Here is a 27,512-nt window from a genome sequence, read left to right as displayed (position 1 = left end):
ATCATATTGAGCTTTGATCCGGGATATTGTGGCCGTACTGTCACTACAATCACGAGTGAACTCAGTATAAGGCTTGCCTTGACCTTAAAGGCAAATATACATATTTTCTATCCTCTGAATGTTTACGCTTTTTTTAATATAGGTCTTTAAATAAGCTACCTTTATAGTCACTCAAACGCTTTAAAATACACCCTATAATGGAGTGGCCAAGGAAATTTCTTATTAAGGTCGGAGCATTTTTGCACGAAGGATGTTACGCCCAAATCGTTTTAATCGATACTTAAACTTTAAAAAGCGATAAAGACAAGTAAGAAAGTAATTCCTCTAATTAATACAAACTACATTATATCTTATTCTGAATTTATACAAATTTATAAGAAATCAATATAACCAATTATTCATTAAAGTGTCATAGAATTTTCACGAAAAAATTTAAACCTAGAGACAATTTTAAACGATGGACCAGAGTAAAGTTGATAAAGTGATTGATGGGGCACTACAGAACAGTTTATTTACGTTGACTCCATCAGGTATCATAAATAATGTGGTGGCCCACTATGGACTACGATTGAAGCACTTATAAAACTGAGGAAGTAAAATGGCGGCTAATACATATTACGTGACCTTGATGTTGGAGGAATTCTTGACAAACTTGGCAAAAGTCAAAAAAAAAATGCCTCAAGTAGCGCAATGAAATTTGGTAACCGAAACATGCCGAGCTTGAAAAGTAGAGAAACCCCGCCCCCACCCCTCTAATTTGTAAAATCAAATTAGAAATCCCAAGAAAACCCTATCCTTCGCCTTTTGAGACAGAGACCGATTATACCAATGATGAGTAAGATAAAGCCAATTTTTTTTGTGCGAGGTGTTTTCAGTTACTTCCTGATCACAAGAGATGTAGCTCCTACAAAAGAAAGTGGCGCTAATTACAACCACAATCCTCGTAATATAACTTGCGAATATCTCGAAAAAAAAAAAGAAAGAAGGAATATCAACTTTAAACTTTCTGCGTACTGAAAAACCGCCAGGTCCAAACGGCGGAACCAATGGCATGCTTAAAAACTTTACTGAGGCAATAATAAAGGCTTTAATTTCACTTAATAATTGTTCTTTTAAGTCCTGTACATTTCCAAAAAGATGGAAAACGGAGCAGTCATGTGCTTTATAAAAAATTAAAGCCTCTCCCTCTAAATCCTATAAAGACTACTACCCTATGTCTTTCATCATGTATTAGCATAATAGCTGAGGCTATAATACTTGGACGATTACAAAGTTTGTGGAGAAAACTTGTTGTATACCAGTGATTCAGTTTGGATTTCGAAGAGGTTTCCAAACTCGTCACGTAAGTGCTCCATAACAAATAAGTAAATGTGGTACGCTGGGCTTATAATGAAACTATTAATCCTGAAGATACCAGTTTTACTATATAGCTTAAGTCTTTTCCGCGTAAAAGAACTTTTTAGTCAGAGTGGGAAAAACTAGCTATGGGCGTCCCCCAAGGCTCGCTGCTATTTCTCATCTTAGTTGCTTTATGCAAGTCGGACATACCCAGAACTAAAATCACCTCCTCTTTTTTGTCACAGTTTGCGAATTAAGTACGGTTGTTTACACCTGCTCCAAATTTTGTTATATAACTTTAAAACATGTGCAAACTTACGTTTCTGCGCTTGAGACATGGTTTGATCAATGGGAATAACAACTAACTCCCTTAAGAGCACCGCTATATTTGTATCAAAGAAAAGGATTAATACCAAAGCATTATGACGCTTTGCTTTCAGGTAGCGCCCTGGCACACGGAAGCCCTACACTTGGTTGTTTGGATTAAGCCATTTTTCTTGCAATATTACTTTAACTACCTTAATAGCAAAGCGAATAAAATTTTATCCCCTCTTGTGTTAATAAAGTTCTTTGTTATTGTACAAAAAAACTTAAGCTTTATTAGTAAATTATTGGGGAACCATGACTTGGTCCTATGGTAGTCAACTAGATATTAGCGCCTTTAAATCGACTGCTGAGAATTATTACAGGAACCTCAGAGTGTGGCCGGAGTGTTCCTTTGCGTCGTGACTTGAAAATGGTAACGCTTTTCTATATATTTCCGTTGTATTACTGTGGAGCGCTATGATAAATTTTTAGCTCATTAAACGAATTATTTGTTCGAGACACATTGTATGACGCAGGTCTTGCGCTCGTTACAGGAAACCACGATCCCCCTCCCGGTTCCCCCCACGTGGATGATTATACCCCCTTTCTTAATTTCAAATATTATTAAGTAGTATTATAGGCCCTCTTCAAATAACACACGTGCGCTATCACCCTGTTAAAAGCTCGTAGATTCTCTTGATCTTAGCGAACACCGAAAAATACCGTTTGTTAAAAATAAATTGATCAGTTTCTGTTGCTTGCTTACGCTCTTGTAGCGGTTTTCCTTCTTACCAGGTTATATTTTATTAAACTGTTTGGCCTAAGTAAGATATTTTGCAGTATTATGAACCATTTAAAATTTCATTATAATGTCTTAACGCAGAAGAGGCACCTTATACTTTAAGAAACCCTGTTATTTACTTAAAGCTTCTATAAAGAAGCTTAATCTACGTATTTATCTGGAATTATGAAGTTTTCGTACCCCCAAAAAAGGGTAGTAACGTACAAAAACTAGCCCTTCCCGCTACAAAAGACAGTTGGAAAAAGTGGGACGTTCATTGCAAATAAGCAAGTTACAAGGTAATAACACTAGTAAAGTGCGTAGCATTGTGGTCGACGGCTTGAAGAATTGTCGAAGACTAGTCACTCGCAGTTGGTTTCTAAGTCGTGTGTTACGGCTAACTTGACCTGCTACGAGCAGCAACTTATATCCTTAAATGGGCGTTTTACAGTTACATTTATAAATGTATTAGGGGCTTGCTAATAAAATTGTTTATTATAGTAAACTTGTTAGCTAGCAGCTCGACCTTCTGGTAAAATAAGACTAATACTTACACTTAGAGAAAATCTAGTTATTAATTAAAAGACTTGGAAGGTTAGTCAAACTAATAATAAAAACTTTAAAAATAAAAATAAAAAAATAGTTTATGTTTAAAAGAAAGGTAAACAGGTTTTACGTAAGACAGTTAACTATATCATAGAAAGCAATAACATATGTATGATATATCCCTTAAGTTATTTTATTAACTCTTGGCGTTTAGTAAAAAGAAGATAAAACGATCTCGACTCTTCTTTTCTTAATTCTTCAGTGGCTCCGGTCAAGTTACCTTTTTGTATTCCTTTATAAAGTTACATATGAAGTTCACTTTAGTTAAATGCTAACACTTCTTTAGAATGTTGCACTATCACTATTAATGTATAACTTTCGAGGGTAAACAAAGTAATAATAATTGGGAGATAAACAAAAATTACTATGAAACGATTTATTAGTGAATACATAATAACTGAAACCTGGAGATCCACCGTACAAGGTAAAAGGAGGTACTACAGAATCAGAAGGAAGAGTAGTGTCATCTTTAAGTTCACAACAATCTTTAAGTACACATCTTTGGCCCTTTAAACGAATTTAAAAATTGAGCATTAAAATAAACAAAAAGAAAAACTCTACAGGCTTGAAAGAGAACAAAAAAAACAAAGTATAACTAGTAAACCAATGCTAAGAAAACTATTGCCAGCCACTAAAGCTCACAGAAGACTTTGTTTACTAAATAAAAATCTTATTAGCAACGCAGTAAATAGAAAGTACAGTAGTTAAGAAAATTAACAAAATAATTTAAAAGTGAGTATAAATACTAAATGTGTACTACTATGCAGTTCCTTCCGATTTTCACGTACGAACCAATAAAGGAGGCCTGAATAACACAACCGTCTTCGATAGTAACAAAGTCCCCTGAAATGTTCGGTGCCCTCGTATTATTGCCCGTTTTATTATAATAAAAATACCGATAACCAGGGGACTAAAAGCAACGCCCTTTTTAAAGCGCTTGTATGGAGGCCTAATAACGGTCCCTTTTATATAGTTAACAATTACTACTAACTCTTTTCTATTTTTTTTATAGTAAAACTATATTAATAAATGTAGAAAACTACTAAAGAAAATCAAAATTAGGTTTGTTTGGTAAGAACCTTGTAAAGCAAAACTAAAATGTTGCAAAAATATGAGCCGTTTTTTGTTTTTAAAAAAACTAGAAATTAAATAACAAATAACTTTTTAATTCGCAATGGGTATATTGAATGTTAATAAAAATTAAAGAAGGCAACCTTGTCCAATCCTACAATATCTGCCAATTTTAATGCTAGAAAGGTCCCCTCTTAATATGCTATCCTCGCTGATAATCCCCTAAATTATTAATAAATTTGAAAAAAAAAATAAAAGTTAATTTATAACCTGAAAACCTCACAAAAAGTAAAGTTATAAAATAAAAAACTAAAATTAGCTTATAAATATAGTGCCTAAATATTTATTTTGAAAAGCATTTCTTAATAACATCAAAAACTTTATGTAGTATGTGCTCTGTACAAACCTTACCTGCAACGATGATGTTCTGGCTACCACACAGAATAGATTTACGGCTGACAACATTGCCCGTAGCCTTTTAAAATGAATAAATGTTATGGGAGTATTTAATATTAAAAAAAAAATTACAGTTTCGATAAAAAGTTCCTTTGAATACATTTATTAAGAGCCCTACTTCAATGCCTATTTGCTAAATTGTATAATATAAAAAACTTTCTAAACTTTTTTTTTTTAACTTAGGCGTAAAATAAAAAAATATTGTGGTAACTTAAATTACTAGAAGTTATAATACAACAATTTTATGACTCGTAAATGGTGCGGGACGTACGCAGCATCCTAAGCTATCGCCGCGACCACAGCGATATAGGCTTTACGCCTTCATTGTAGGATCTATTCTTGCAGCTGTGTAGGTGCTGCATACAGTGTAGTGTGGTGCTGATGGTTACACCTTCTAAACCGTTTTCAAGAGGAGCTCCCAAGACTACAAATCTTTTGAGTAACCTTTATGTTTAGTAACGTTGGAGTTGTTATTACATATGCTCTTCTATAATCTAAAACAATTTAGCAAAATTTTTACTTCTAATAAAATTTTCTGAAATCTTAGTAATTTTTTTTTTAATTTTAATAACTAAAAAAAATCCTCAGTGCATATATTTTTAACCCTCCCTCCAATTTCTTCGGGACAGTCACATGGAATTATTTTAAAACAAGTTTGGTAGATGCGAATACTTTATACTATACGGAGGCAGATAGTTTAGTATAACTCTTAAATCAAATCTAGTAGTACCCAGAAAAGTTGGAGCTGACAGCCCTCTTCATACTCAACAGGTTTTAACTCAGTATCTCTTGGTTCAGACCCAGTTTGGATGTGTTTAAAATTTAATCACCTTACAAATTTAAAATTTGTATTATTGAGAGTAAGCATAAATTGTTTACTAGATACCGTGGTAATCTATTGCTACAATATGTATGGTATATATATACTTTTTAGTGAAACACATGGGAGGCTCGAGCGCATTTTCGAGGGCTAGCACGAAGACTAAACGTCTAGAGGACGTTATAGCTTAAGTTGTTAATTAGCTTGGTAGTATAGAGGACAAGAAAATACTAAGTTAACTAGTTTTACTAAATATTTTAAACAAATTTAGAAACTTTATTTAAACGGAGAGTGTTAATGGTTATTGCGCATATTAAGTTTTAGGTCCCCGTATCGTCTGCTCGCTACATATTTATTACTTTGGTGAGGAATTTATTGTTTAATTTTGGTAGCTTGTAATTCCTTTCATTATCGATGTTTCTATTATAAACTTAAAAAAATTGTTGTAAAGTACTGATTAGGAAAAATTTATGTTTCCAAAATTGCAGATAGTGTCATTCAGCGGTCAGCTTCAATTCATATAATTATTATGATAATCTACTTTGAAATAGACGCAACTATTATTTCTCCAAACATTGGTTAAACTTATAAATGCTTGTTTGAAAGTATACACGCTATAATTTAACCTCCGTATGGAAACTAACATTTCAGAGAATGATTAGATTTACATAATTTATTGTGGTTTAAAATGAATTTTGGCACATTTGCAACGCTTGTGAGTCCACGTGTAAACTTCAATTATTACTGCAGAGTAGTAATATTATACCGAATGTTAGTGAAAAGATCAAGAGGATGTACGGGCTCAACAATAGGCGCCATAAGAGGCCTGGAAAAAAAAATTCTAGTATGATGAAAATTATTTAATAGCTTTAGTATATATTGTTTTATATTTATACTTTTATACATAAAATTTTCATAAATTAATGGTTATTTCTTAATTATTACGTTTCCAATTCATTTTTATTAATAAATTAAACTTTTTGCTTAGTTACTAAATGACAGTATGTCAATATAAAGCTAACAAATTTCTTTCTGAAGAGCACAGCAGAGTATGACTACGAAATTTATAAACAAACCTTATATTTATTTAAAACTGAACAGCAAGAAAGTTAAGGCGGGTAGAGAAATAGTTTTTACTAAGTTTAAAAAAATTAATCACTAAAAATTTTAATATTTAAATACTTAACGCTACAGTTAAAGAGTTGACTATTTGTTTAACAATAAATACATCGAGATGTTCTATAAGTTTAGGGCAGGAATCTGGAATGTGGTTTCTGCGCATTTGACACACTTGGATTGGGAAATGCGGAATTTATCGGTACGCCCAAATAAATGCCATCCAAAACATCGACCAACTCTACCAACTCTCCCCTTTTTTTTAAAGGTTCTACTGAAACATAAATATAACCAAAGTTTTTGACTTTAAAATAGTACTTTCGTTCTTTGGTACTTTTACTAATACGAGGGCATAGGAGTGTTGATTTGATCATGTTTTCTTATTTTAATAACTTCAGTGGGGTGGAAGCCTTGATTTCACAATTCCGTTTAACTTCCTCTAATTTCATTTCAATAAGGATAAGACGTAAAACAACCTTAAATTCTTTGTAGAAAAGGAGGCGAGAAGTGTAGTACTCAAAGTTTTCTGAAGCTAAAAGAGAACTTAAACGTCTGTAGTTTTACTCACTAGGCCTATAAATCCTAATTCCATACTTCTAGTTCGTTGCTCCTGAGAATTCGAAGGAGTTTATCTTAATTAAATAAGAAAGTATTCTTCAGTCGTCCCTGTTGCGTATGATAACAGGTGGGTCTTAACTTTAGTTGTACCTTAATATTATTAAAGTTATTAATACTAGTACCACTATGGTTTGGTGTAATGTCTTATCACTATATTATTGCTATTATTATCACTGGTAATATTACTATTACCGGTTTCATTAAAATCTTTATTATTAGTACTACCCTTGCTAACACACCTATTATTGCTATTTTTATAATTAAAGCGTTTACCAGTTTTTAAATTAGTTTCCTTACTATATAATTGTGGTTATCTTTCTTGTTAGAATTTGCATTATTATTGGTATTGTCTATGACCACATCCAACAATTCGCTATCCTCTAATATATCTATATTAACCGTTTCCGAGCTTTCCAAAGTTTGAAGAGCGGTACTGGGATTAAAATTGGTAGTAACTGTGTTATTATTTACCTCAATAGGTTCTTTTCGTCTTTTAATAAATTTTTCATAACTTTTTTTTTCTATTTCAAACTGCCATACTTGTTTTTAAAACTTCTAGCTCCTTTTTAAATTCTATGTTAGCGGCCCACAAAGTGGCGATAAGTTCTTGTTGTTCGCTGCAAGTAGAAGTGAGATCTAGGGAAGGAAGAATTTAAGAGAAAAAAATATAAATAGTAAAGAAAAAAGAGTTTAAAATTAAATTAATAAATAATAATAATGGCAATAATAATAAAATAGACAAATAAAAGAAAAGCTCTTCTGAGGAAGTTGAATGTTTCCTAATAAATTTTTGGTCCTCACCCAGAGATCGGAGTTAATAAAATTTTATCCGATACCAAGTTTATCGAAAAAATGCTGGCTAAAGAATTATTAATGTAAACCGATTTTTTAGGTGAAAAGTGGGTTTGAAAAAAGCATCAAAAAGCTATTTGGCTTGGATTTTTGATAATTGTCTAGTGCTATAGATTTCCATAAAAGAAATTGACCCCTTTAGGATAAATTAATCAAATATACATTGTTTAAAGTATTATTAGCATGGTGCTATTCAAGTACATAAAATTCAGAACCAGTTACAACTAGACAGAAAGCATCTTGGATCGAGGCCTACAATACTATATCATGTAGGGGCGCCGATTGTCGATCGTCTGGTGCTCTTGATGACGATATACTAGCGCTACAACCTACTGTTCATACACTAGATTGAAACTGGTGGTGTTGTGTATTTGTCTTTCTATAGTTCTCTGCTATTCAATTGGTCCAATGCCTAAAAGTAACTAATTTGAGCAATGAAAATAATGCTTACTTGCGATTTATAATCTTTTTTATATAATCCTTTTAGGAATTATTTTAGTAGTTATTATTTTAATCATTTATTGCATTTTTCATTTTAGTTTATTTGTATATTTTATTATGAATTTTTACTTTACTACTATTGATAATGTATTTTCATAATAATTTCATTTTATTCTCTTAGGGTTATATTGCACATTTTATACTTCACAGTATTTTTACATATTTATGTTCTCTCTTGAGATAGCGTGATCTCGCCAAAAGGTGTTTACGGATACCAGCTTAAATTCTGCTCACCTGAGATTATTCTTTCGTAGTTTTTATCTGTTTTATCTCCTCAAATGCTGGCTTCAGTAAATCTATTACATAGGCCAATAAATCTAGGTTTCTGAGAGAACAATCAGGCAGCGGCTTAGGTATACTACGGAAGCATAAATAATCCTGTTTAATGAAGAACAGGAAGGAAAATATTTAGAATCTAACTGTTCTAATGGGTGGTTCTGGTTGAAAATAGTAGATACTAGTAACTAACATTATACGTGTAGTGCTCGTACCTAGAACCATACCAAAGTCTCTCTATACAAGAGAAGTAAGCATTTTTACAGTTAACCAAGATAAATTGTCCAGATACTCTACTCCCAAACATAGAGTCATACAACTCAAACACTATTCTGTATAATTACACTAATACAAACTACTCCTTTACCGCCGAGATAAAGCAGTGAATAGTGCTAGTTAGTACCCCTCACTACGCAAGCTTTTTGGTGCATTTCTCGAGCTTTCGACCGCATCTATTTGCTCAAGATACAATACTTGCAAAATTTATCAATCTCACCAATGTGCAGTTAGTTTAAATGGATTTACTTAGCCGTCGTCTAATAAGAAAAAGATTTAGTAGGAGATGCAGCTAGTATATAATATCAGCTATTTTTTCAATAAATGATTGACCATCAGCGCTCTTACATGAAACAGAACTGTCACTTTGCCAAGTGAAACTGTAACCATAAGGTACAACCCTTAAATTCTCATTATACTTAATTACCAAATTATTCTGGGAGTAAAAAAAAAAGATTACTTACAATCAAGGAAAAAAGATTAAGGCAATTTATATTATAAAGAAAATGCTTGTTAGTATTATTTGTTTCGAAAAAACCATAGCTATTATTAATATAACTAAGTTGACACTTATTATAATCCCTTCTTAAGTGCACATAAATTTAAAAAGCTTTAAGTTGCTGAAGTTATTATATTATTTTCATTATTATAGTTAGGATTACTACTGCTGATGTACTCAGATATTCTTGTAACTCTGAACATATTGCCCGTTCTGTTTATGTATTTCAGTCGACTATTCTATCACTCTAGATAGCCTGAGCAACCTTTTATGGAAAAGACATAGCTCCTTTAAGAGTTGCGCAGGTGAGCATTAGTCCAACGACCCCTTTTAATGTAAAGGAAGTGCAGAATATTTGTTAAGTCACTCTCTAAATTCCATTATTTATTACAATATTGAAAGTACTAAAATTAAGATGCAGGTTTTTGGTGCGTCCTGTTCTCTTGAATTTTATTGTACAATGAATAAGTATAGTGTTAGGTCAACGTCTTCTTTTTTATAGTAAAAAAAGAAAATAAACTGAACTTTGATGCACAATACCACCTGCGCACATGATTAGCAAATCCAAATCTAAGCCAACAGGCAAATCATTTACATATACAAACGCTTTCTTATAAGAAAAAATCAATTAACTACGTGTAAATTTTTTAAAAAGTAATTAATTCTAAGATAATTTGAATTTACGCCATACCTTTTTTCGGTACTGTATTGTAGTAGTACATGAAAAATCAATCACATGATAATGGAGTAACAAAATATATTTTTTAAAGGCTTACTTTCGTTAGGACTTGATAATACCTTAGTAATATGAGCGTCACTTTTTTAGCGTTTAATAACGCTAATTATCCAATCGCAGTGGACTTCAAGAAACGTGCTGTGCGTAACTATATTGCGATTAATTTACGTATATTACATTTTTTTTTTTTTTAAGGAAGTGTTTGTTAAGACTCTCAATTGCAGAGTCTCTCGAGTTGACTATAGCGCTTATAACAATATAATAAATATTAAGAGAAGCAGTAGAGTTTACTGAACTATTTTATAACTGCACACAAAGACAAAGACCAGAGAGACTGGACATTTTACATAAATAATTAACTAAATATAGTATTGTGACGTACAAAGTTTTCCACGTGCGCCCTTTTTCAACAAAAGTGCAAAAGAAGCCTTATATTCAATTGGCCAAGTCATATACCTTTAAATATTCCTAAAATTATAGATCACAAATAAACAACGTTAATCAGTAGGTAGTTATTTTAACATTTGCTTAAGTTTACTGTGATATCTAATTTATAGTAAAAGCAATGCTTGCATCTTTTAGATTTGACCAGTCTTGTTATAATGAGCTCCTTCTAACGCTCAAGTGATTTCATTTATCAAAAAAGAAATCTTTTTCCTTAGAGTTCACTTTATAAAGATTTATCTACGAGGGTATTAATTATTGTTTGCACAAATTGAAGTGACGGTTTAGTAACCAATATTTGGCCACTTAACTGCTCTTTTCCACCTAAAATTTAAGGACTATTTGTTTGTTTACATTTTGTTGGTAGGCAGAAAGTAGTAACAGTGAAATCAACGGTATAGATTCCTTCTTCAATTGGTATTTAAAGCGATGTGAGCTAACTAGTAATATAAAGAAAAATATTTTTATGAACGTACCACTTTGCTTGCTGTCTCACTAAATAAGAAAGTAGACAAGAATAAAGATTATCACTTTACGAATTGCTCAAAAAGCATTATTTTGTGGTTAATACATAATATTAGAGATTAGAAAAAATTTTAAAACAGCTAATTTTTAATGATTTAGAATGTTACAATCAAACTCTCATGGTTATTTGCTAGGTCAAAAGCTTCCCGTAATTAATTTTTTAAAGTTATTTTTTAATCATACAACCAGTTATTAAAATATTATTTGGATAGTATATTGTTTGACTTAGTATTAATACCTCAGAGTAAATTTGTGCTTCATATTTAAGAAGGGTTTACCGGGAAGGTACCCTTTAAGGCTGATGCAGTCAAAAATTTTAAGACAGAAAAGTTAAAAGGATGAAATTTTGCGTCTTCCTATTGATATTGACAAATTAGGGAAGCAGTAATAGATGGCGATTAAATGAAATATAAGATACAAATGCAAAGATATTACTAGTCAACATCTAGGCAACATTTTATTCTGCAGGTTTTAAGAGGAAAGTTACTTTTTAAGTTGTTAGCCATTGTCGGTATGCCGTGTGTGGGTTGTCTCTTTGCCGTACCCTTCTCTTCTATTTTCCAAGGGAGGTAAATGTATCGAAGTTAAAACAAGAATCTCGCTGTCATGGATCATACACCCGACATAAAAAGTTGTAAGTACCCCTGCCTCCTTCACAAATTGCTGACACGAATATATACGTAAAACCCATAAGACTAGAAGTATTATTGATCATAATTTGTAGCCAGAAGTCCTAAATAAGGTCTTATTAATAATTATACTCTTAACTATAATTAAGTATAGACTCATAAAACATCTTGGTGTTCTAACGACCTTTACGCCATTGTTTTACACATATTTTAAAGGTATTTAAACGGGTGCAACTTTAATACTTTTCCCACCGAAGGAAGCGAGAAATACCAAGTGTTGTAACGCTCATGTAAGATTTGACTTCAAATATATATTTAATTTTAAATTAGTAAGAAAAGGCTATACAGTAGACTTAAATATTCTTTAAAAAGTAACAAATTTTTTTAAGTTAAGTGTTTTCTTAGCCGCAATGAATTTTTTTAAAAATAAAAAGAAACTGTAAGGGTATATCTATAAAACCTTAATTAGAGCTATACTTTTTTTAAGTTTTATTTCAATAATTACTAACTTATATTATAAGAGATTTAGCTAATAACGATCTTACCGTCATCAATAAAGAAATGCTTGCTGGCTTTCCAGATTGACTTACTTGTAAGACTATAATCCTGTTAGAATTAATGTAACTTTTTACTGTATATAACGTTATCCGAATTAATAGTTAATTATACTATGTACTTTACAAAATTAATAGCTTACCAATTTACTTGTAATATTATTTAAAGTCTTAATAGTCGCGTTTAGTATTTTTCAGGCCCTATAGCACCTTAATAAGATCTTATTTGTAAAAATTTATGGAATAACGAAATAAAATTAATTGGAGACTATTCATTTTCTCATCTTATTGCCTTGAAGGGATTGTAATCTTTTTATCTCTAGAGTATAACGCTGTGGTTTATACAAGGGAAATATTGGTTTTATTTTTTGTTTAAATAACGATAAACTAATTGATTAAGTTAAAAAAGCAGCATTACCTTGCTATTCTATCCCAACTACAGCTCTCACCGATAACTAAATTATTATTGTTCTGAGTTTAATATATTCTATGTAATGTTTTCAGTAATCTTAAACTGCCGAAAAGATGCCTTTTTAAGCTTAATTATAACCATAATTATATGTAATTTTGCTACACATTATTTTTTTTAACGTAAATTTTAAGGGATTCAGGTAATAACCAACTTACCTCCTTCGGCAAAGGAATGTTCTTTGTCCTTATTTTGACTTTGTTGTAAGATTATTAGTATGATCGTATCATGAAATCTTTTTATTATATAATAATATTTTTTACACACATGCTATTCGAGTCCATAATAGTTTATACACCGTACTTTTAAATTTAATAGCTTATCAGGTTAATCATATAGTTACTTCCTTGTAATGTTATTAAGAGCCTTAATAGTCGTGTTCAGTATTTATCAGGCCCTATAGCAACTTAATAAGATACTATTAGTCTATACCTTACTGCTCTTGGAGAGACACTAATTTTGAAGCGTTCTTGATATAAGATAGCGGTATTCCTTTGTATATTATATAACTTATAAATTTAAAGAAAAACTAATATTGCCTTAAAAAAGGTATTTTTATAGAGAAATCTGTGACTAACAAATATAAAAATTAAAAACAATGTAAACTACCTTTAACTTAAAGCTCAATAGCCATTTTATTAAAAACAATATGGTTGACCAACCACTGACCCAATCTGTTAAACAAAGATTTATAAAAACTCATTAACATACTTGAAGCTAAGTACAAAAGCCGGGAAAAGTGAAGTAAACTAGTTTAAAAAAGCTCTTAAACTAGTCCCATATTCATCCCAAACAGTTATTATACTTAAGATCGTAAGATAATACTAACTCTATCTCTGGATATTGAGATGGTAACTTCAGTATGGGCTGAGCCAGTAGGTATTAATCTGTTATAAATATTCCTTTTTAACTAGATAACTAGAAAGATCACCCCATAGATGATTAATGCTCTCTTACATTTCATCCCTGTAGACCATAATCTGGAACATCTACTATTAGCTACTTTACGAATCAGTGCAAACCTAAATTCTTGGGTCCACAAATGAACAAACACAAGCAGAGAGGGGAATAGACCTCAATTCCAAGTGGTCAAAAAATTTGTACCACTCCATCTTAGATTTAACTAGATCCCCGCAGCGACTTATATACTCCAGCGTTTTATTTTTTAGCGATTATTTTGGTTTGAAGGTTTAATATCAGCTCTGATAGTTCGTTGGGGCGGGTTGATAACATTGCCATTTTCCTCATTAAAAGATAATTTTCCCCTGTTCACGAGGTCATTAAAGCATTCGGGGGTTTTTATCTCATTAAAGATACCTTCTATAGGGAATATTATGTTATCTTTTAAGTTAACTACTTCTTTAGTAGGTTTATATGGCAACTTGCTCCAGGATCCCCAACTGCGTCGAGTATAAGGTAGTATTGAATAACTAATTCTTAGATGACAGGTTATATCTGTGATAGAAAAAATGTTAGGATTCCGTCTTGCCTTTCCTTTTAATGATTTAATATACCACATCTTCGACATTTTTTTTTCAAGAAGACGTTCTCATTTTTAGCCTGTTTTTCCGCATCTTCCGCTAATATTACGATTTCTTTAATATCGAGTAAATTTTTTATACTATGACGGCTTGACTGGTAGAACTAAAAACTCTTATTCTGTTAAGATGAACCGCAAATGCAAAAGAGGATTCACTCAGTTGGGTGCTATTAATCCGTTATAAGGGCCCGCTTACTCGGCCTGCACAACGTCCTAAAATTCGTTGTGTGCCTTGTTTAAACCACAGCTAAGAGTGTGTCTAGGTTACGACCCAATCAAACTTTACAACTTCACCTACAAGTAAACAGTTGCCAGCTGGTGCCGTCAATGAGACGTATGCGGCAAAAGCAAGGCGCCCTGCATTTCGAAGAAACGCTTACAATGCTTCCACTTACTTTGTAGTCGCGGAGGTCCAGTGCTCTTAAGCTAAATATTGAAGAATCATTATCGAAGGTCAAGACGGTGACGCAAGCGCTTTCTCCGCTTTTGGGCGCGAAGGGCAAGATCATTTTTTGCAGCCCATTATAATCTGCACTCCTCTTAAGTGAACTTTATTGCGTCGTTCGTAGTGGCGACATTGGAAATACCACAAAACAAACTACCGCAGCTGACAAATGGCGTGTTGCTCTGGTACTCAACGGCACCCTTTACGATGACAATTGAAGTATCGCACTATAATACTCTTTCAAAACGCGTCAGCTGCTGCTTATGGATTTGTGGGACACCCGTAACGACTTATACGAGATATGGTAAGGCACACATTACCGTTAACGTCCTGCACACGAAAGATAATTAAAGTATTTACCAATATAAAATGATTTTTCTAAATTTAGCAGATTACTAATGACAATGCGAGCATTTGCAGAAAGTCATTAATAATTAAAAAATATATGCAGTATTATTACACGGTAACTTCAGTACAAACTGTTCTCACACTACCCATTTCTAGAAGCAGACTCAGCACAGTAACTGACTCATTATGCCCAAGTGGCTCTCTTTAAAGATCTTTTTTTTAGCGCACTATAGAGCTAATTCCTTTTGAGCCATTAAGATGGATACTTTTAACTCCACCGATACCCCAGAATAATTATTGTAACCTTCAAAGAGTTAGTATCTTTGAAATTGCAACTTAGTGGGTTATTGGAATTTCATTAAATGTGATATTTTAAATCAAAAATGAAAAGCATTTACTTCGTTTGTCCTCTAAAACAATTTGCAGAATCTCAGGAGTTTTTGAAAATTGTTAGTCAGTAGTGGTAACTTGTGGTGTTAATGGAGTTTTTCAAAAGTTATTTTTCTTTTTAATTAGCTATAAAATGGTAAGCATTCGCCCTGTTTTGCGGATTTCGTGGTAACCTTTATAAGCTTTGACTACTTATAACTGATTCAACTCTGTCTAACTATTTGAAATTATATCGCCACTACAGTCGTTTTTTACATAAATTCGAGTCGCAACAACTTCACGTGGTATATCAACGAGTAATCTATTATCGTTTGTACATATGCCTATTAACGTGTGCACAAATAAAACGTAAAAAAGTTAAGAGATATTATTTTAAGTCGCGGCTGTTATATCAATTTCAATGAATTAAAAGAGCTCTCTGTCTCCTAACAAGCTACAAGAATAGTTTCCTATTTACTCCTCCTAGTTCAAAACGCTATACGCACTACGTCGCTAATAAAAAAAATTAATCAAAGTAAAAAGGAATTTAATTGGTGATACTGATTTTGACTGGCTCTCCACTTCCGAATTTTTAGTATATATACCACGAAGCTTTTACTAACCCTCAAGTTTTATTCTATCTATTTTCTTTTTGCATAATTCTACTTAATCTATTATCTATATTCTTTTACTATTAGTATATAATTATTCTTTTTCATATAATTACTTGGTGTTCTATTACTGTCGGTTCTTCGCCCTTCTCTATTCTAGCGGAGATACTGCGCCATTACAAGACGGACGTTTACACTGGGAAACCAGGCTACGGAAACTTTTTCCTCGTCGAGAACTGCTTGTATGTTAATAAAAGACCGAGTTAGAAGAGTTACAGCGAACAAGTACAACTTTGGTCAGCTTGCAGGAAAAAGTTGGAGAAATCTGGAGGACTCGAGAAAAGAGATGGGGGGGGGACAGCGTAATAGCGTTCTAGTAAAATAAAAATTTAAAGGGCTTCGCTCAAATAGAAGACAGAAGAGTCGAGGACACGGCAGAACCCGACAAACACACAAATAGATGTTTACTATTGTAAAGCGCTCCGCGGAAGCTCCATATGCCCAGCAGAGTCTTTAGAGAGAGAATAGTCGTCAGCGCGCTTACTTTTAAGGCAATGGCTTTCTTTGCATGCGACGGATTGAAATGTTTCCTCTATGATAAGAAAAAAACCTTATAACCTCCTCAATACCAGGCCGTTCTATAATTATGTTCAAGACTGCCAGACTCAAGGATTTCCAGGCTCGCTGGTTGACTTTCCCATCCTTTCCGGTATTGGCTGAGTAAAAAAAAGACCAACGCTGCGTGGAAGCCCTACCAAGCCGATCCAAGGCTTCCTTACGATTGGCTCCTCCCAAACAACCTGTAAATTCTGCGCTTCATCGACGCTCGTGAAAAACTGATGGGCATCTTGGGATCCGTCTAGTGAATTGTCGGCACGAGAACACAGAGATGTTTTATAGAGGGCCCTCATTGGAGAAAAAGGAAAAGTGTTTTTGTAAGAGACTAACTCCGGCAAACAAAAAAAGTACCATGGCCGCACGTGCTTAAAAGTAATATAGCGATAAACATTACGGCCGACTTTGTAAACTAAGCATTCTTCAACAAGAAAGTTGAGATCTTCAAGGAGCGTTGGAATCTTTAAGGGAAATGTATAAAGTGCTGGCTAATAACCATAAGAAAAGAATTTTTTAACCCTCACGGATTGCTGCAGTTGCGCGAGGGTGATCCCGAACTCCCTACTTGCCTCGATAGTATCGAAAAGATGCTTAAGCAAAGCGTCACTTCTCCCAGAATTGACCTCAATGCAGCATTCGTCGAGGTCGACACGCGCTGGGAGATACGCATAAGAAAAAAGAAGACTGACTGTGTGGTTGGACCACTCCAACAGTAGCAAAGGAGGCGATACGAACAACACAGAGTTGTGCTTATATATTAATTGTTACTACGTTTCTTTCTTTTAGGCAGAGGCTCTTCATCTGTTGCGAGCTAACAAAAATTATAGTGAAATCAAATGCAATACAGAAAATGAATCCAACAAATAAACTAAGTTGGCGGCAAAAATGCTGTCGTTATCCTGCAGAAGAGACAAGGAAACCGAGCACGCTTCCACAAAGGAGTACACGTCGGCATCGTCAAAGGCTAAAGAAAGGAATGAGGAGTCTGGATAGAATAAAAGAACCAATCCACAAACAGTCAACGAAGGGCGCGGCAGGCTCCGAAAGGTCCAATGCAGCCTTCATAGTTCCGTGTTAGTTTTAAGTGTTTCAATATAAGCGTCACAAACCAGTCCAGCAGCCGTGCAGTCAAGAACAACAAGAAAAAGCTGCGGTGCCGTCTCCTCGGAAAGAGCAACGCTTTTATTATGAAGAATTTCTGTTTTAAACTTTTCGTAAGCCTCAAAGTAATTCTCAAAGATTTCCGTCTTCAAGGGATCGAGTAGTTGTGTTCGAACTCTACAGCAATTATAGTGATAAAAATACAATGTATATGCGTATGATATAATAACTGGTGTCCTGGTAATAATGGCCAAGGCAGTAGCAGGGTACTTTTACTTTTTTTTATTACTTACATAGGTATTAGTTAGTAAAAAAGGCAATGATTTAGGAAAAAGAGAAAACCTCTTTTATTAATGAGATCACGAATGACCGGCTCCAAAAGGTGGTGGTAATCTTTAAATATGAGCGTTCCTACACCTAACAACAATAACAATAATACTAATGATAGTAAGAGTAATAATAGTATAACACCTTTAAGTTTCGGCACTCCGCAAAAAAGTAATATCTAAGGAGTAAAATGATAAGCGGAGCGCGTGATAGCCCACGAGACCTCAATGAGCAACAGCAAGTGCATTACCAGCACTAGCTCGGTTACATGAAAAGTGAGAAGACTGGAGGGGCTGGACGGCCAATCACGGTCGTTAAAACTTTCAAGACCACTGGAAGGAAGGAAATGCCCAACTCTGAATAAGCGCACGCAACACGTGTTACCTAAAGGGGGTGGTTGAATCGAGTTTTAGGAGAGAAAAGCCCGTTTTTAACTCCTCCTCGGTGACCGGAAAGTCGCCGAAGTGGCAGGGAGACAGAAGCCGACTTGTCGACATTAACCCGGATTATAAGCACGTGAACGAAGCAAAAAAGTACCACAGTGCGTCTTCTAAAGCACCGACAGCCTTTTCCCAGTCGAAGCTGGACGAATCGTACTCATGCAAGACTTCCTGTTGGGCGTTGAGAACGGCATGGTACGCGCCCATGACGCTCAATTGTAACTAGAAGGCAACGGGATTACCACAAAACCACAAGAAGCTGCAACCGAAAAAGCAGCACCTCACTGGACCTGAGAAGGACGGAAAGACGCGATCGGAAGGCCCGGATGTCTTTGGGTTCTTCACCTTCAAAGTGTTTCTTTTATAAGGAAAAAAGAGAAGGAAGGTAATAGCTTTTAAGTGGTGCTATACGTACATTGACGGCCGCTGCGAGGTCTTTGTAACGTTGACGGTTCATTTTAAGAGATTTATGGCGGATGCAACTGGAAATATAACACCTGCACCGCGTGCGAAAGGACGGACGGTGAAAGCCAGGCAACCACAAAAATAATAATTCAGTATATACAGTATAAAAAAATTGTCCTGCTGGACCGTCCACGTATAGAACGAGCGCCTGTCTAAAGAATAGTAAAGACAAGTTTACGTCAAACGGAAGGAGATGGCCTTCAGGAAACTCACGAAAAGAAGAGTGCGAGAGCCCTTCTTCGCTCTTCTTCTCTCTTGCTAGCTTCTCACTCAGACCAGAAGCCTTGCTGGTGCGCGCTAGAAAGCTATGAAGGCGTGCGAACCATCACCAACGACGCGAATGAGAGCTACCGATCCTTTTCCTCGGACGGACAAAGGTTTCAATTTTGGACTTGGGTAAAGCCCTGAACTGGCGCGCTTGTCATATGCAAGTCAGAGATAAGCACGAAAGAGAATGAAGCATAGACACCAGACTTGCTCAAGAAGTATCTCCGGATCTAGCAAGGAGCAATACAATGTTAGTAAATGCGCGTCCGTCCCCGCTGTACGTATAAAGGTCACATTCAATTCACTGGTGCCCAGTTCCAGTGCTATTTGCTCAAAGTCGAGGTGGCTCAGAAGACCTATACACCATGCAAACCATCGAAAGGTTTGATTGGCAGGAGACGTTAAAGCAGAATGAACACGAAACCGTCGACTGCAGAGTAATGGGCTTCCAACACGTTGGCCTCTTCCTTGCTATACGGGGAGGTTAATTCAGCGAAGGAGAATGGACGTGCAAAAGTGTGTGCCTTGGCGTCCAAACAGCCTTCCAGTAACGCATGAGGTTCAGGCCAAGTGACTGGTCAAAGCTGGTAGTACATCAATGAGGGCTGAGGGTTGCGTAACGGCCAGTGGGCTCCATACCCGGCTACGGGGAAATTTTGTGTGAAGTTCACGGCGGCCTCCAGATCGTCCCACCACTTCTTCACCGCTGAAGAGCGGTCAAACTTATACCGGCAAACCTCAAGAGCAGCACTTTTGGAAGAGTGAAGGCTGAGAGTGGCCGCCTGCCCAGCAGGAAGGAGATGAAACAAAGGTGTACTACAATTAGCAAAGCCCATACCGTGATAACTTTTAATGTAGAGAAGTCCTTGCATTCAACCAACCGGAGCTTGGATAGCCATGTAGTCGTAGCGTGGAAACGTGGCCCGTACCTTAATGCGAGGCGCCATAAGGTAAGCGGTGGTGACGCCAACTTTAATACGAATAGGAACCCTCTTCCTGCCAGCAAATCTCGACACACAAGGGGGGGAAGCTGTTTTAGTGGGCAGGCAGCGCACTCCGGCGAGGAGAGGCACGTCTGCAGGCGCAATAGAGGGGAAGAGGCTCAAATGAAAAGACTGGAAAAAGGGAGGACCTGCACTGGCTGAGAAGGATGATCGAGGCCCAACACTTGAAGAAATAAGCTCAGCGGCATGTTTTCCAGGATGACGGAGGTCATCAGCGTGTTGTCACTTAAAAAAATTTAAGGGAACAATTGCTTGAGACCAAGTTTATATATACTTCAGTTGATCGTCATCAATGACCACCTCACCTATTTCAGCGGTCCTCTCTTTGTTCTTCATAATAAGCGAGGAAAAAAGTTTTACTGAAAAGAAAACAAGCGAAAGGTGGGTGCTAAGCTTTCTATAAACTTACTGAATAGAAACAAAGCTTCCACAAATATAAGTGAAGCAGTCTACATCTCTGATATCGCGCCGGGATCCAGCCATACCGCATACGTATGTGCGTCGAACTGGCTGGGTTTGCCGAATGCGTGCTAGTAGAAACCTCTGCTCCCCAAAGCTTTTCCGCACTTTTTTCTCCTTCGTGCGAGTGGCTGAAAAAAGGTTAACGCTGGAGTGGGAATTTAGAAGATTCCGGTTTCTGTATTTACCTCAAAGGAAAAAGATATTGGCCCTTTAAGGACCGGACATACGTTCTTACAATTTCACTTCTTTTTGTTCAAGTTAGTTATAATAACGATAAGGAAGAAAAAGTAAACTTCATTGATAAGCCGGGCTCGAGCAGAAGCGTCCAAACTTTAAAGTGCCCTTAAGGAGATGGCAAAACAAAATGAAAGGCGCAAAGAAAACCAATTAAAATAAAGACCATCCAACAAAGCAACGGAGACGCGAATGAGCCTTACAAGTTTCTCCATGCACAGCGTCTTCAAGAGTCGCCGCCGAGTCTTGTACAAAACATATTAAGATAAAAGTCGAAGATACTGTGTAAAAGATTTACTTTCGAATCAGAAACTATTACTTTCTGAAGGTCAGCAGAAGACGATTTGTACAAGTCCTTAGTGACTTCCAACACCTTTAAAGGGTAATAATTAATATAACCTTTTTGCTTAAAGAGGTTGTTAACGTGGTTGACGGAAAGCACGTATAGTATTTGATCACATTTCTCCCGATGCTCCTGCGAAATGCGATGGTTTGCCTCCACTTGTGAAAGAAAGTTGTCTTTAAAACACGTGATCACAATCCAATCAGTAGAGTAGGCCAATCTAAGCAGGACCAGTTACAAGGACGAGGTGGTCCATATCATGCAGACGGCAGGCCACAAAGTACTCGTTGCAACGGATGCAAGTGGCAAAGTCGCAATCAAAACAGACACAGTAGCCTGTGCATGTGCGCGCATCAATCTAGAGACGTGAAAAAAGCTAACGTGCAAACCTTTCTGGCAGTCCTCCAGTATATCATTGCAGCGAGTGCAACGAGACGAGCGCAAGGAGCTTACTTTGACTAGAAAGTCAAGCTGTAATTATAATAATGAGCAGCAGAATATTGATAGGGAAAATGTAGTAAACGTCAGTCTCTTGAAGAGCAGGCAATTGCCTTTGAGGAGGCGCACAATGCTGTGGAGGGACCTGAAAAAGACGATACGATGCTATTACCACTTTGTCTTTGCTCATTATTACCACAAAAGACTGGTTGATAAAGTAGCGATACTCACTCGTTTTCCCTACAGAATGAAAAACTTTTTTGACTCCTAAAGGTCAGATAGTAGCATTCCATATTGAACAAAGTGTTCTGCCACCCGCTGCCTTACCATACTTGGAAAGTAATTCTTGAAAAATGCGTGCCACGTGTTTCCTGCGCAAGTTAAGTCGCTTCACCACTTTCTTTTAGAGCATATTTACTAGACCAAGAAAAATAAAATGGAGGCGCACGCGTGCGATACCCCTTGTGTGGCCCCCTTTTTAGGGCAGCCGGCTATAATTTCGTAGGTTTGCCTCAGGATCGACAGTTCCGTGCAAACTTTAGAAGCAATATAGATTACTTGTGCTATTAGAATGGCGCATATACTACTTTTAGTGTCGCTGGTTGAATAAAAACGCCCGAGCTTGTGACTATCAGGTAGTTTTCTGTTAATAACGAAGCGTAACAGGTCCCTGGGCACTGCTTCTGTATAGGCATACCGAAAAAGAGCTTTGGAAGGGTCTGAGCGGAGCTGATATTTTCCGTCAGCATCCTTCTTTAGTGACTAAAAAAGAATGATTGACCACGTGAGGGAGAAGGTTTAATTATTATGAGTGCTTGAACTAACCCCCTCCATAGTTAACTCCTCAAATAGGATGTTAACAGGAGGAAGTTTTGCACTATTTCCTTGAAAGCTTGCACGGTGCTCGCTAATCTAAAGAAAAAATGTTCTGGTAGAAGGCCTTAAAACAAGCTGGCGAACCGTACTAAGTCGCAAAGCTGCCTTTCAGAGAAGGCAACCTCTGAAATGGCCGATAAAGTACAACAAATGTGCTGTTTCAGGCCAGCTAGTGCTTCAAAGTCTCTCTCGAAGCACTTCAACAGGCATGTCACCGACTGGACAGGACCGCGTGTGTCCTCGAAACGCACGCTGGACATATGAAAAAGTACCTCAAAAAATGACTGCGAAGTTCTTAGTATAACAAGACTTACATTAGACCTATACTTTCCAAAACCTTCAGGGGGAGAAAGGTGTTTCGGGTGCCGATGCCCGAGGCTTTCGATAAATAAATTTGCCTGCGCAATGGCTCGTAAGAAAACAGGGAAATTGCTTTAAATACTAGCAGAGGCCTTTCTCCGTGGTGGCGCTTGTAGCCTATACGCTCCAGGAAGGCATACTGGAGGGCGGACAGGTCGGCCGGGTTCTTGCATATAGCAAAAGTCTGATAAGCAAAGTATAGGCGATGCACGTGTTTATCAGACTATTCTGTTATTTGTCAAGGCCTTCCAGCGGAGTTCGAAACAAGCAACCAGCACAAAGTTTTCTTCTCCGTAACTTTGGGTGATTTGTTCTAAACATAAGGTTAATTTTCTAACAAAGGAAAAACAGAGCGCTGTAATTGATTTCTATATTAGAGTTACATATAGTTCAATACTTAAGTTACAAACCGTATAAAAAATATAAGGGTGCAAGGAGACTATATAATAAAGAGGTTATTAAATATTAAAAGTAGGTCAGGGGGTCTTATACAATTAAATATATAATCAATACGCAAAGTCTGTGAATGCAAAATTTCTGGTGCTAATTTCTCTCTGACGGAGGAAAGACTACCAAAATTTTCCCTAATTTTATAAAGTAAATATTCCAAAAAATACTTTATAAGGAACAAAAAAAGCACTTTTCTAAAGGGATGACAATTATAATTAGGTTTTCAATTTTCCTTGGAGGGGCCTATAAAAAATTATTATAAATTTATAATAGAAGCAAGTTTATTAATTATTGTACAGTAAGTTTGTAAAAGAGAAATTTTCGACTTGCAAACAAGTAACGCCAAAAATATTCTTTCAGCTTATCTTCAACAGGACAGTTAACAACTTCCTCTAGCAGTTGATATACTCTTTTTAAAGTACTCCCTAATTTTAATATTATATGAATATTACAGAATTTAAATATATAGCTAGCATAGTTTACAAATAACTATTATAACAACAGAAACCTTCCAAACCATCGAGAGCAATTTCATAAGTTAAGTTTAGAAACAGTTTATCCATTCAAATATTATCTTCCTTAAGTAGTTTTATTAAAGAAAAAAAGGTAGGAAGGGGAAGTGGCGTGAATAACACACAAACAGAAAATTCCTCTTTATATTTTTGTGACTATATAATATTTTGAGGAGACTACGCACATCCTACTAGAATTTATGAGGGCGAGGTTAAATACTCAACCAACAAGGACCGAAGAAGAGAGATGTTCCGGAGGGAAACGAACCCACTACCTTTAGGTATGCGCGACATTATTCTTAACCGCTAATCTACGACAACAACCGATCACGGTATGATGATTTTACGTATTTAACCTGTTACATTCTACTTTCAGCCCCTGAAATACCTCTTGAAGGCATGAATAAGTCTTTGATGATCTTCCCTCGCTACGAAGTATCTTTGTGTTATATTATTCGAGCACTACAAATTATTAATAAAATAACAGAAGTCATATAAACTAAGTGATCGCTAGTCTTAGCATAACTGTCAATATGGTTACTTTTTGTTTTAAAAAAAAACTTCTGTTTCTTTTAAACTTGTTAAAAGTAACCCTATTGGAATCGAATTAATTTTAAAAGTTACACAATAAACTGGAGAAAATTTTTTTAGCATCAGATCGATATACCATCAGGGCTCTTAGTAATTTTTAAATTGTTTAATGATTTCAGTTTAAACCTCCTGTTCATTCGTAAACACTTAATAATTAGTAGGAAATGCGATCTTTGCGAAAGTAAAATAATTTAATTACTATCGTAGTATTCTTTGTATTACTAAGAATGGCGAAAGGCATGCCCTGAGGGAATAAAGTTTTCAAAAAAGTATTGGTCGTTCCTGGTTGAAAAAGTAATTTCTCCTTTTATTATTAATAAGAGACACTTCTACGAGTTCTAAAAGTTTCTCATCTTTATTAAACCATCAAACGGGTTTCGATATATTGGCTTCTATTCCAAAGGTTGTTAAAAAAGCATTTAGTTCAAGTCTAACCGCACTACTCCTCTGCTTTAAGGCTAACTTATTGCACGGAGCTCGTCTTCGCATATATTATCTATTTAAAAGTTTATGTTTACTAATGAGATCCTTAAGGTAAAAGAATACAAAGATATTAGATAATTAGCATTTTGATTGTTGATATATTATCGTGCTTTCCATAAAAAGAGGCAGCCATATCAATTCTAGAGGAACAGGGGGGGTTTGGAAACTATGATTAAAAATTAACGTGCTTTGAAATGATTCTAATTGGCCCCCTTTAAATTTTTGTGAATTAACCCAACTTTAATTTCTAAACTAATCAGGTTCTGGGTTCACGATCAGGTGATAATTCAAGAAGGTTGGTAATGTGCATATATTTCTAATAAAGCTATGTCCAACCCCATCAACGGAGTCCTTGGTTGAGCGATGTGTAGGTATAAAAAGGCCTGGAACAAAAACCATTATTTTCTGCCCATTGTTCTAAGATTTTGCCATTCGGATTGTTCTTCCCGCTGTTCCATGAGAGTATTTAATAAAAAAGGTAAGCGAAAAGCAACAAAAGGATGGAAAAAAGCAGGAAATGGGTAAAAATTGCTTACCTCTCATTGACTGTTAATCTTTCTATGTATACTTTAGAAAAATAAATAAAAAATAGCAAAGCAAAAGTTCGAGTTCAATTATCCACTAAGTCATCCTTATGTTTATGTCTTATATATTAATTCTTAGATTTTTAAGCACTAACACTTTTAGTTGCTGAGAGGTTAGTGTAATTTTCTCTCTCGTTATAACCCTGTATTATACATACTCTTAGATAATAAATTATTCTTGTCTCTGCTTTAAAATGGTTTAGTGAATATATCAGCAATGTTTTCCTCCGAATTTATATATGAGCTACATGATATGTTATTCGATAAAGAGCTTGTTAGACAAAATGGTAAGCAATGTCAATGTGGCGCAACCTCTTCAGAGAAGTCGGTCTTTTAACAACTGCAGCTTCATTAACCACAAGTACACCCAACAAAGCGGGAAATTGGGAATTACCTCACTCAATAGGTTTATGGTGAATGTAGTACTTGCTATATCAGTACTAAAAGCTATATTCCGTTTTACAAAAGGATTTTTGTACGTTATTTCTATCGAGCTTAATCTTTCGGAAAACAGGGTTTCATGAATAAATATATATCCCATTGTGGTACGATAATCATAATTACCTACTTAGGATGCATCACAGTAACAATCGAGGACAATATTACCATCCATATTACTGTTATTACTTATATTTAGTAGTTCAAAGTCTTCTGTGTAACTAATAAGAGCTCCTTACTTTTGTTCTGTAAAAATCTGACAAGAGTAGTCACATATGACATACTATTTCTTGCGCTATCATTTGTTTCTTAAAGGATTCACAATGCTGTTATATTGATCATTAATGGGCAAATGGTGTTTTACATATCTAAGAATAGGCATATGACCTGTGTTGTTAGTAATCATATTGTATTTCTATGCCAATTGTTCAATCAACAAAAATTGGTAGGCATTATTGTATCTTCTGTTAAAATTATACTTAACTCCAAAATTTTATCTACTTGTAGCGACTTCATTAATTCATATGCGCCCCTCATATCACCTAAAAATCTTGTGTCTCCCCTAAAATTATACAGTCACCCACGTCTACGCCACCTCTGGTTTTCGAAATTTTGCCAGGTATACTTTGCTTGTACCCATTTTTACGTAATCGGTATAATATTTCTCTGTAAAAAAGTCTTGCAGATTTCTTCAATTCAAAGTTGCATTTGTTCAGTAAATAGTAAGTTTTTTTTTTGGTTAAATACATATCCTGAGGGCTATAAACATTGTGTGTAAGAATATCGTATATTTGTTAGTTCCTTTCTTAGTAATAACACTATAATAAGTGACCTATATAAGTGTAATAAATATTACTCAACACTACGAAAAAACATATATTATTTATTAAAGTATCCCATATATTACTACACACAGGAAAGACCCAGTCCGTGCACAGTGGGTAATTAAAAACAACAAGAGAGAGAAAAGAGGAAGCAAGAAAATATTTACCCTAACCCTTAACTTTCACTCCTTTGGAGTCAAAAAATTTTGCAATATATATGTAAGGAGGGTTAAACACTTAAGGTCACATGACTAATTGGTTTTAATGAAGGCGTGAAAAGCTCACATTTTTCCTTCCTTTTTTGTTTACTAAAGGTGTAGCGTTGTTCTTCACAGGCAGCTTGAAAATTATCAAATAAATCATTAGAGTTCTTTGTATTTACCATAACCCTATATTATTCTTTTTTTATCTATTATGTATAGCTCTCGGAAATATTAATTTTGTTAATTCGACAATACCTAATAACATTGTAAGATTTCCTTAGAGCATACGGGGGTATAAGCTTTATTTAA

The 27,512-nt window shown here is 35.2% G+C and overlaps 2 protein-coding genes and 2 long non-coding RNA genes across 5 annotated transcripts; 1 reads left to right on the top strand and 3 right to left on the bottom strand.

The window, feature by feature from the left end:
* Positions 1 to 3,159: 3,159 nt before the first annotated feature.
* On the bottom strand, positions 3,160 to 4,836 carry LOC135119469 (dynactin subunit 5-like). The gene is made up of 7 exons (XM_064043885.1): positions 4,830 to 4,836; positions 4,514 to 4,577; positions 4,246 to 4,324; positions 3,928 to 3,993; positions 3,789 to 3,874; positions 3,436 to 3,538; positions 3,160 to 3,263 (listed from the first exon to the last, which is right to left on the bottom strand). Exons 2-7 carry the CDS (start codon positions 4,565 to 4,567, stop codon positions 3,160 to 3,162), a joined length of 492 nt encoding a protein of 163 aa, XP_063899955.1. The 5' UTR covers positions 4,568 to 4,577; positions 4,830 to 4,836.
* A 6,841-nt stretch (positions 4,837 to 11,677) lies between these two features.
* On the top strand, positions 11,678 to 12,513 carry LOC135119491 (uncharacterized). The gene is made up of 4 exons (XR_010278242.1): positions 11,678 to 11,732; positions 11,787 to 11,963; positions 12,067 to 12,140; positions 12,372 to 12,513. It is a non-coding gene; the product is annotated as an uncharacterized LOC135119491 (long non-coding RNA).
* A 3,614-nt stretch (positions 12,514 to 16,127) lies between these two features.
* Positions 16,128 to 22,768, bottom strand: LOC135119459 (uncharacterized). Of its 2 annotated transcripts, XM_064043873.1 has the most exons (47): positions 22,708 to 22,768; positions 22,580 to 22,644; positions 22,470 to 22,525; positions 22,342 to 22,418; positions 22,210 to 22,282; positions 22,079 to 22,149; positions 21,968 to 22,027; positions 21,834 to 21,915; positions 21,676 to 21,780; positions 21,526 to 21,620; positions 21,400 to 21,474; positions 21,268 to 21,346; positions 21,161 to 21,209; positions 21,053 to 21,112; positions 20,815 to 20,995; positions 20,680 to 20,735; positions 20,534 to 20,630; positions 20,391 to 20,476; positions 20,240 to 20,330; positions 20,041 to 20,183; positions 19,926 to 19,985; positions 19,826 to 19,872; positions 19,696 to 19,757; positions 19,604 to 19,631; positions 19,486 to 19,551; positions 19,348 to 19,431; positions 19,235 to 19,286; positions 19,085 to 19,166; positions 18,950 to 19,027; positions 18,767 to 18,891; positions 18,614 to 18,715; positions 18,480 to 18,561; positions 18,374 to 18,407; positions 18,245 to 18,319; positions 18,133 to 18,190; positions 17,911 to 18,079; positions 17,818 to 17,860; positions 17,671 to 17,765; positions 17,573 to 17,612; positions 17,320 to 17,456; positions 17,156 to 17,262; positions 16,942 to 17,092; positions 16,805 to 16,888; positions 16,655 to 16,748; positions 16,479 to 16,559; positions 16,303 to 16,422; positions 16,128 to 16,253 (listed from the first exon to the last, which is right to left on the bottom strand). In XM_064043873.1, the coding sequence occupies exons 1-46, from the start codon at positions 22,714 to 22,716 to the stop codon at positions 16,343 to 16,345; spliced, it is 3,726 nt and encodes a 1,241-aa protein (XP_063899943.1). In that variant the 5' UTR covers positions 22,717 to 22,768; the 3' UTR covers positions 16,128 to 16,253; positions 16,303 to 16,342. The 2 variants fall into 2 exon arrangements, with proteins under 2 accessions (XP_063899943.1, XP_063899944.1); XM_064043874.1 differs by lacking the exons at positions 16,128 to 16,253; positions 16,303 to 16,422; positions 16,479 to 16,559; ... (1 more) ...; positions 16,805 to 16,888; positions 16,942 to 17,092 and having other exon boundaries at positions 17,185 to 17,262; positions 17,663 to 17,765.
* A 452-nt stretch (positions 22,769 to 23,220) lies between these two features.
* Positions 23,221 to 23,971, bottom strand: LOC135119452 (uncharacterized). The gene is made up of 4 exons (XR_010278225.1): positions 23,866 to 23,971; positions 23,759 to 23,811; positions 23,632 to 23,702; positions 23,221 to 23,431 (listed from the first exon to the last, which is right to left on the bottom strand). It is a non-coding gene; the product is annotated as an uncharacterized LOC135119452 (long non-coding RNA).
* Positions 23,972 to 27,512: the final 3,541 nt, after the last annotated feature.

The sequence above is a fragment of the Zophobas morio genome, unplaced genomic scaffold (assembly GCF_036711695.1).
Source record: "Zophobas morio isolate AGI-343-1 ecotype UQ-CSIRO unplaced genomic scaffold, CSIRO_AGI_Zmor_V1 ptg000266l, whole genome shotgun sequence".
In the NCBI taxonomy this organism is placed as follows: domain Eukaryota; kingdom Metazoa; phylum Arthropoda; class Insecta; order Coleoptera; family Tenebrionidae; genus Zophobas; species Zophobas morio.
The sequence above is the reverse complement of the archived record's forward strand: the minus strand, read 5'-3'. Positions and strand labels throughout refer to the sequence as shown.

Bases quoted from the DNA above. Each gene is read 5' to 3' on its own strand.
- LOC135119459 (XM_064043873.1), bottom strand. The intron at 19,632-19,695 runs GTGACCTTTATA...GCTCCTTGCTAG, and splicing joins TGGGCACCAGTGAATTGAAT to ATCCGGAGATACTTCTTGAG. The intron at 16,749-16,804 runs GTTATAAGGTTT...TCGCATGCAAAG, and splicing joins AACGGCCTGGTATTGAGGAG to AAAGCCATTGCCTTAAAAGT.
- LOC135119469 (XM_064043885.1), bottom strand. From the start codon at position 4,567: ATGTTGTCAGCCGTAAATCTATTCTGTGTGGTAGCCAGAACATCATCG. The intron at 4,325-4,513 runs GTAAGGTTTGTA...TTAATAATTTAG, and splicing joins CCAGAACATCATCGTTGCAG to GGGATTATCAGCGAGGATAG. The intron at 3,539-3,788 runs GTACACATTTAG...ATTCGTTTAAAG, and splicing joins TCGGAAGGAACTGCATAGTA to GGCCAAAGATGTGTACTTAA.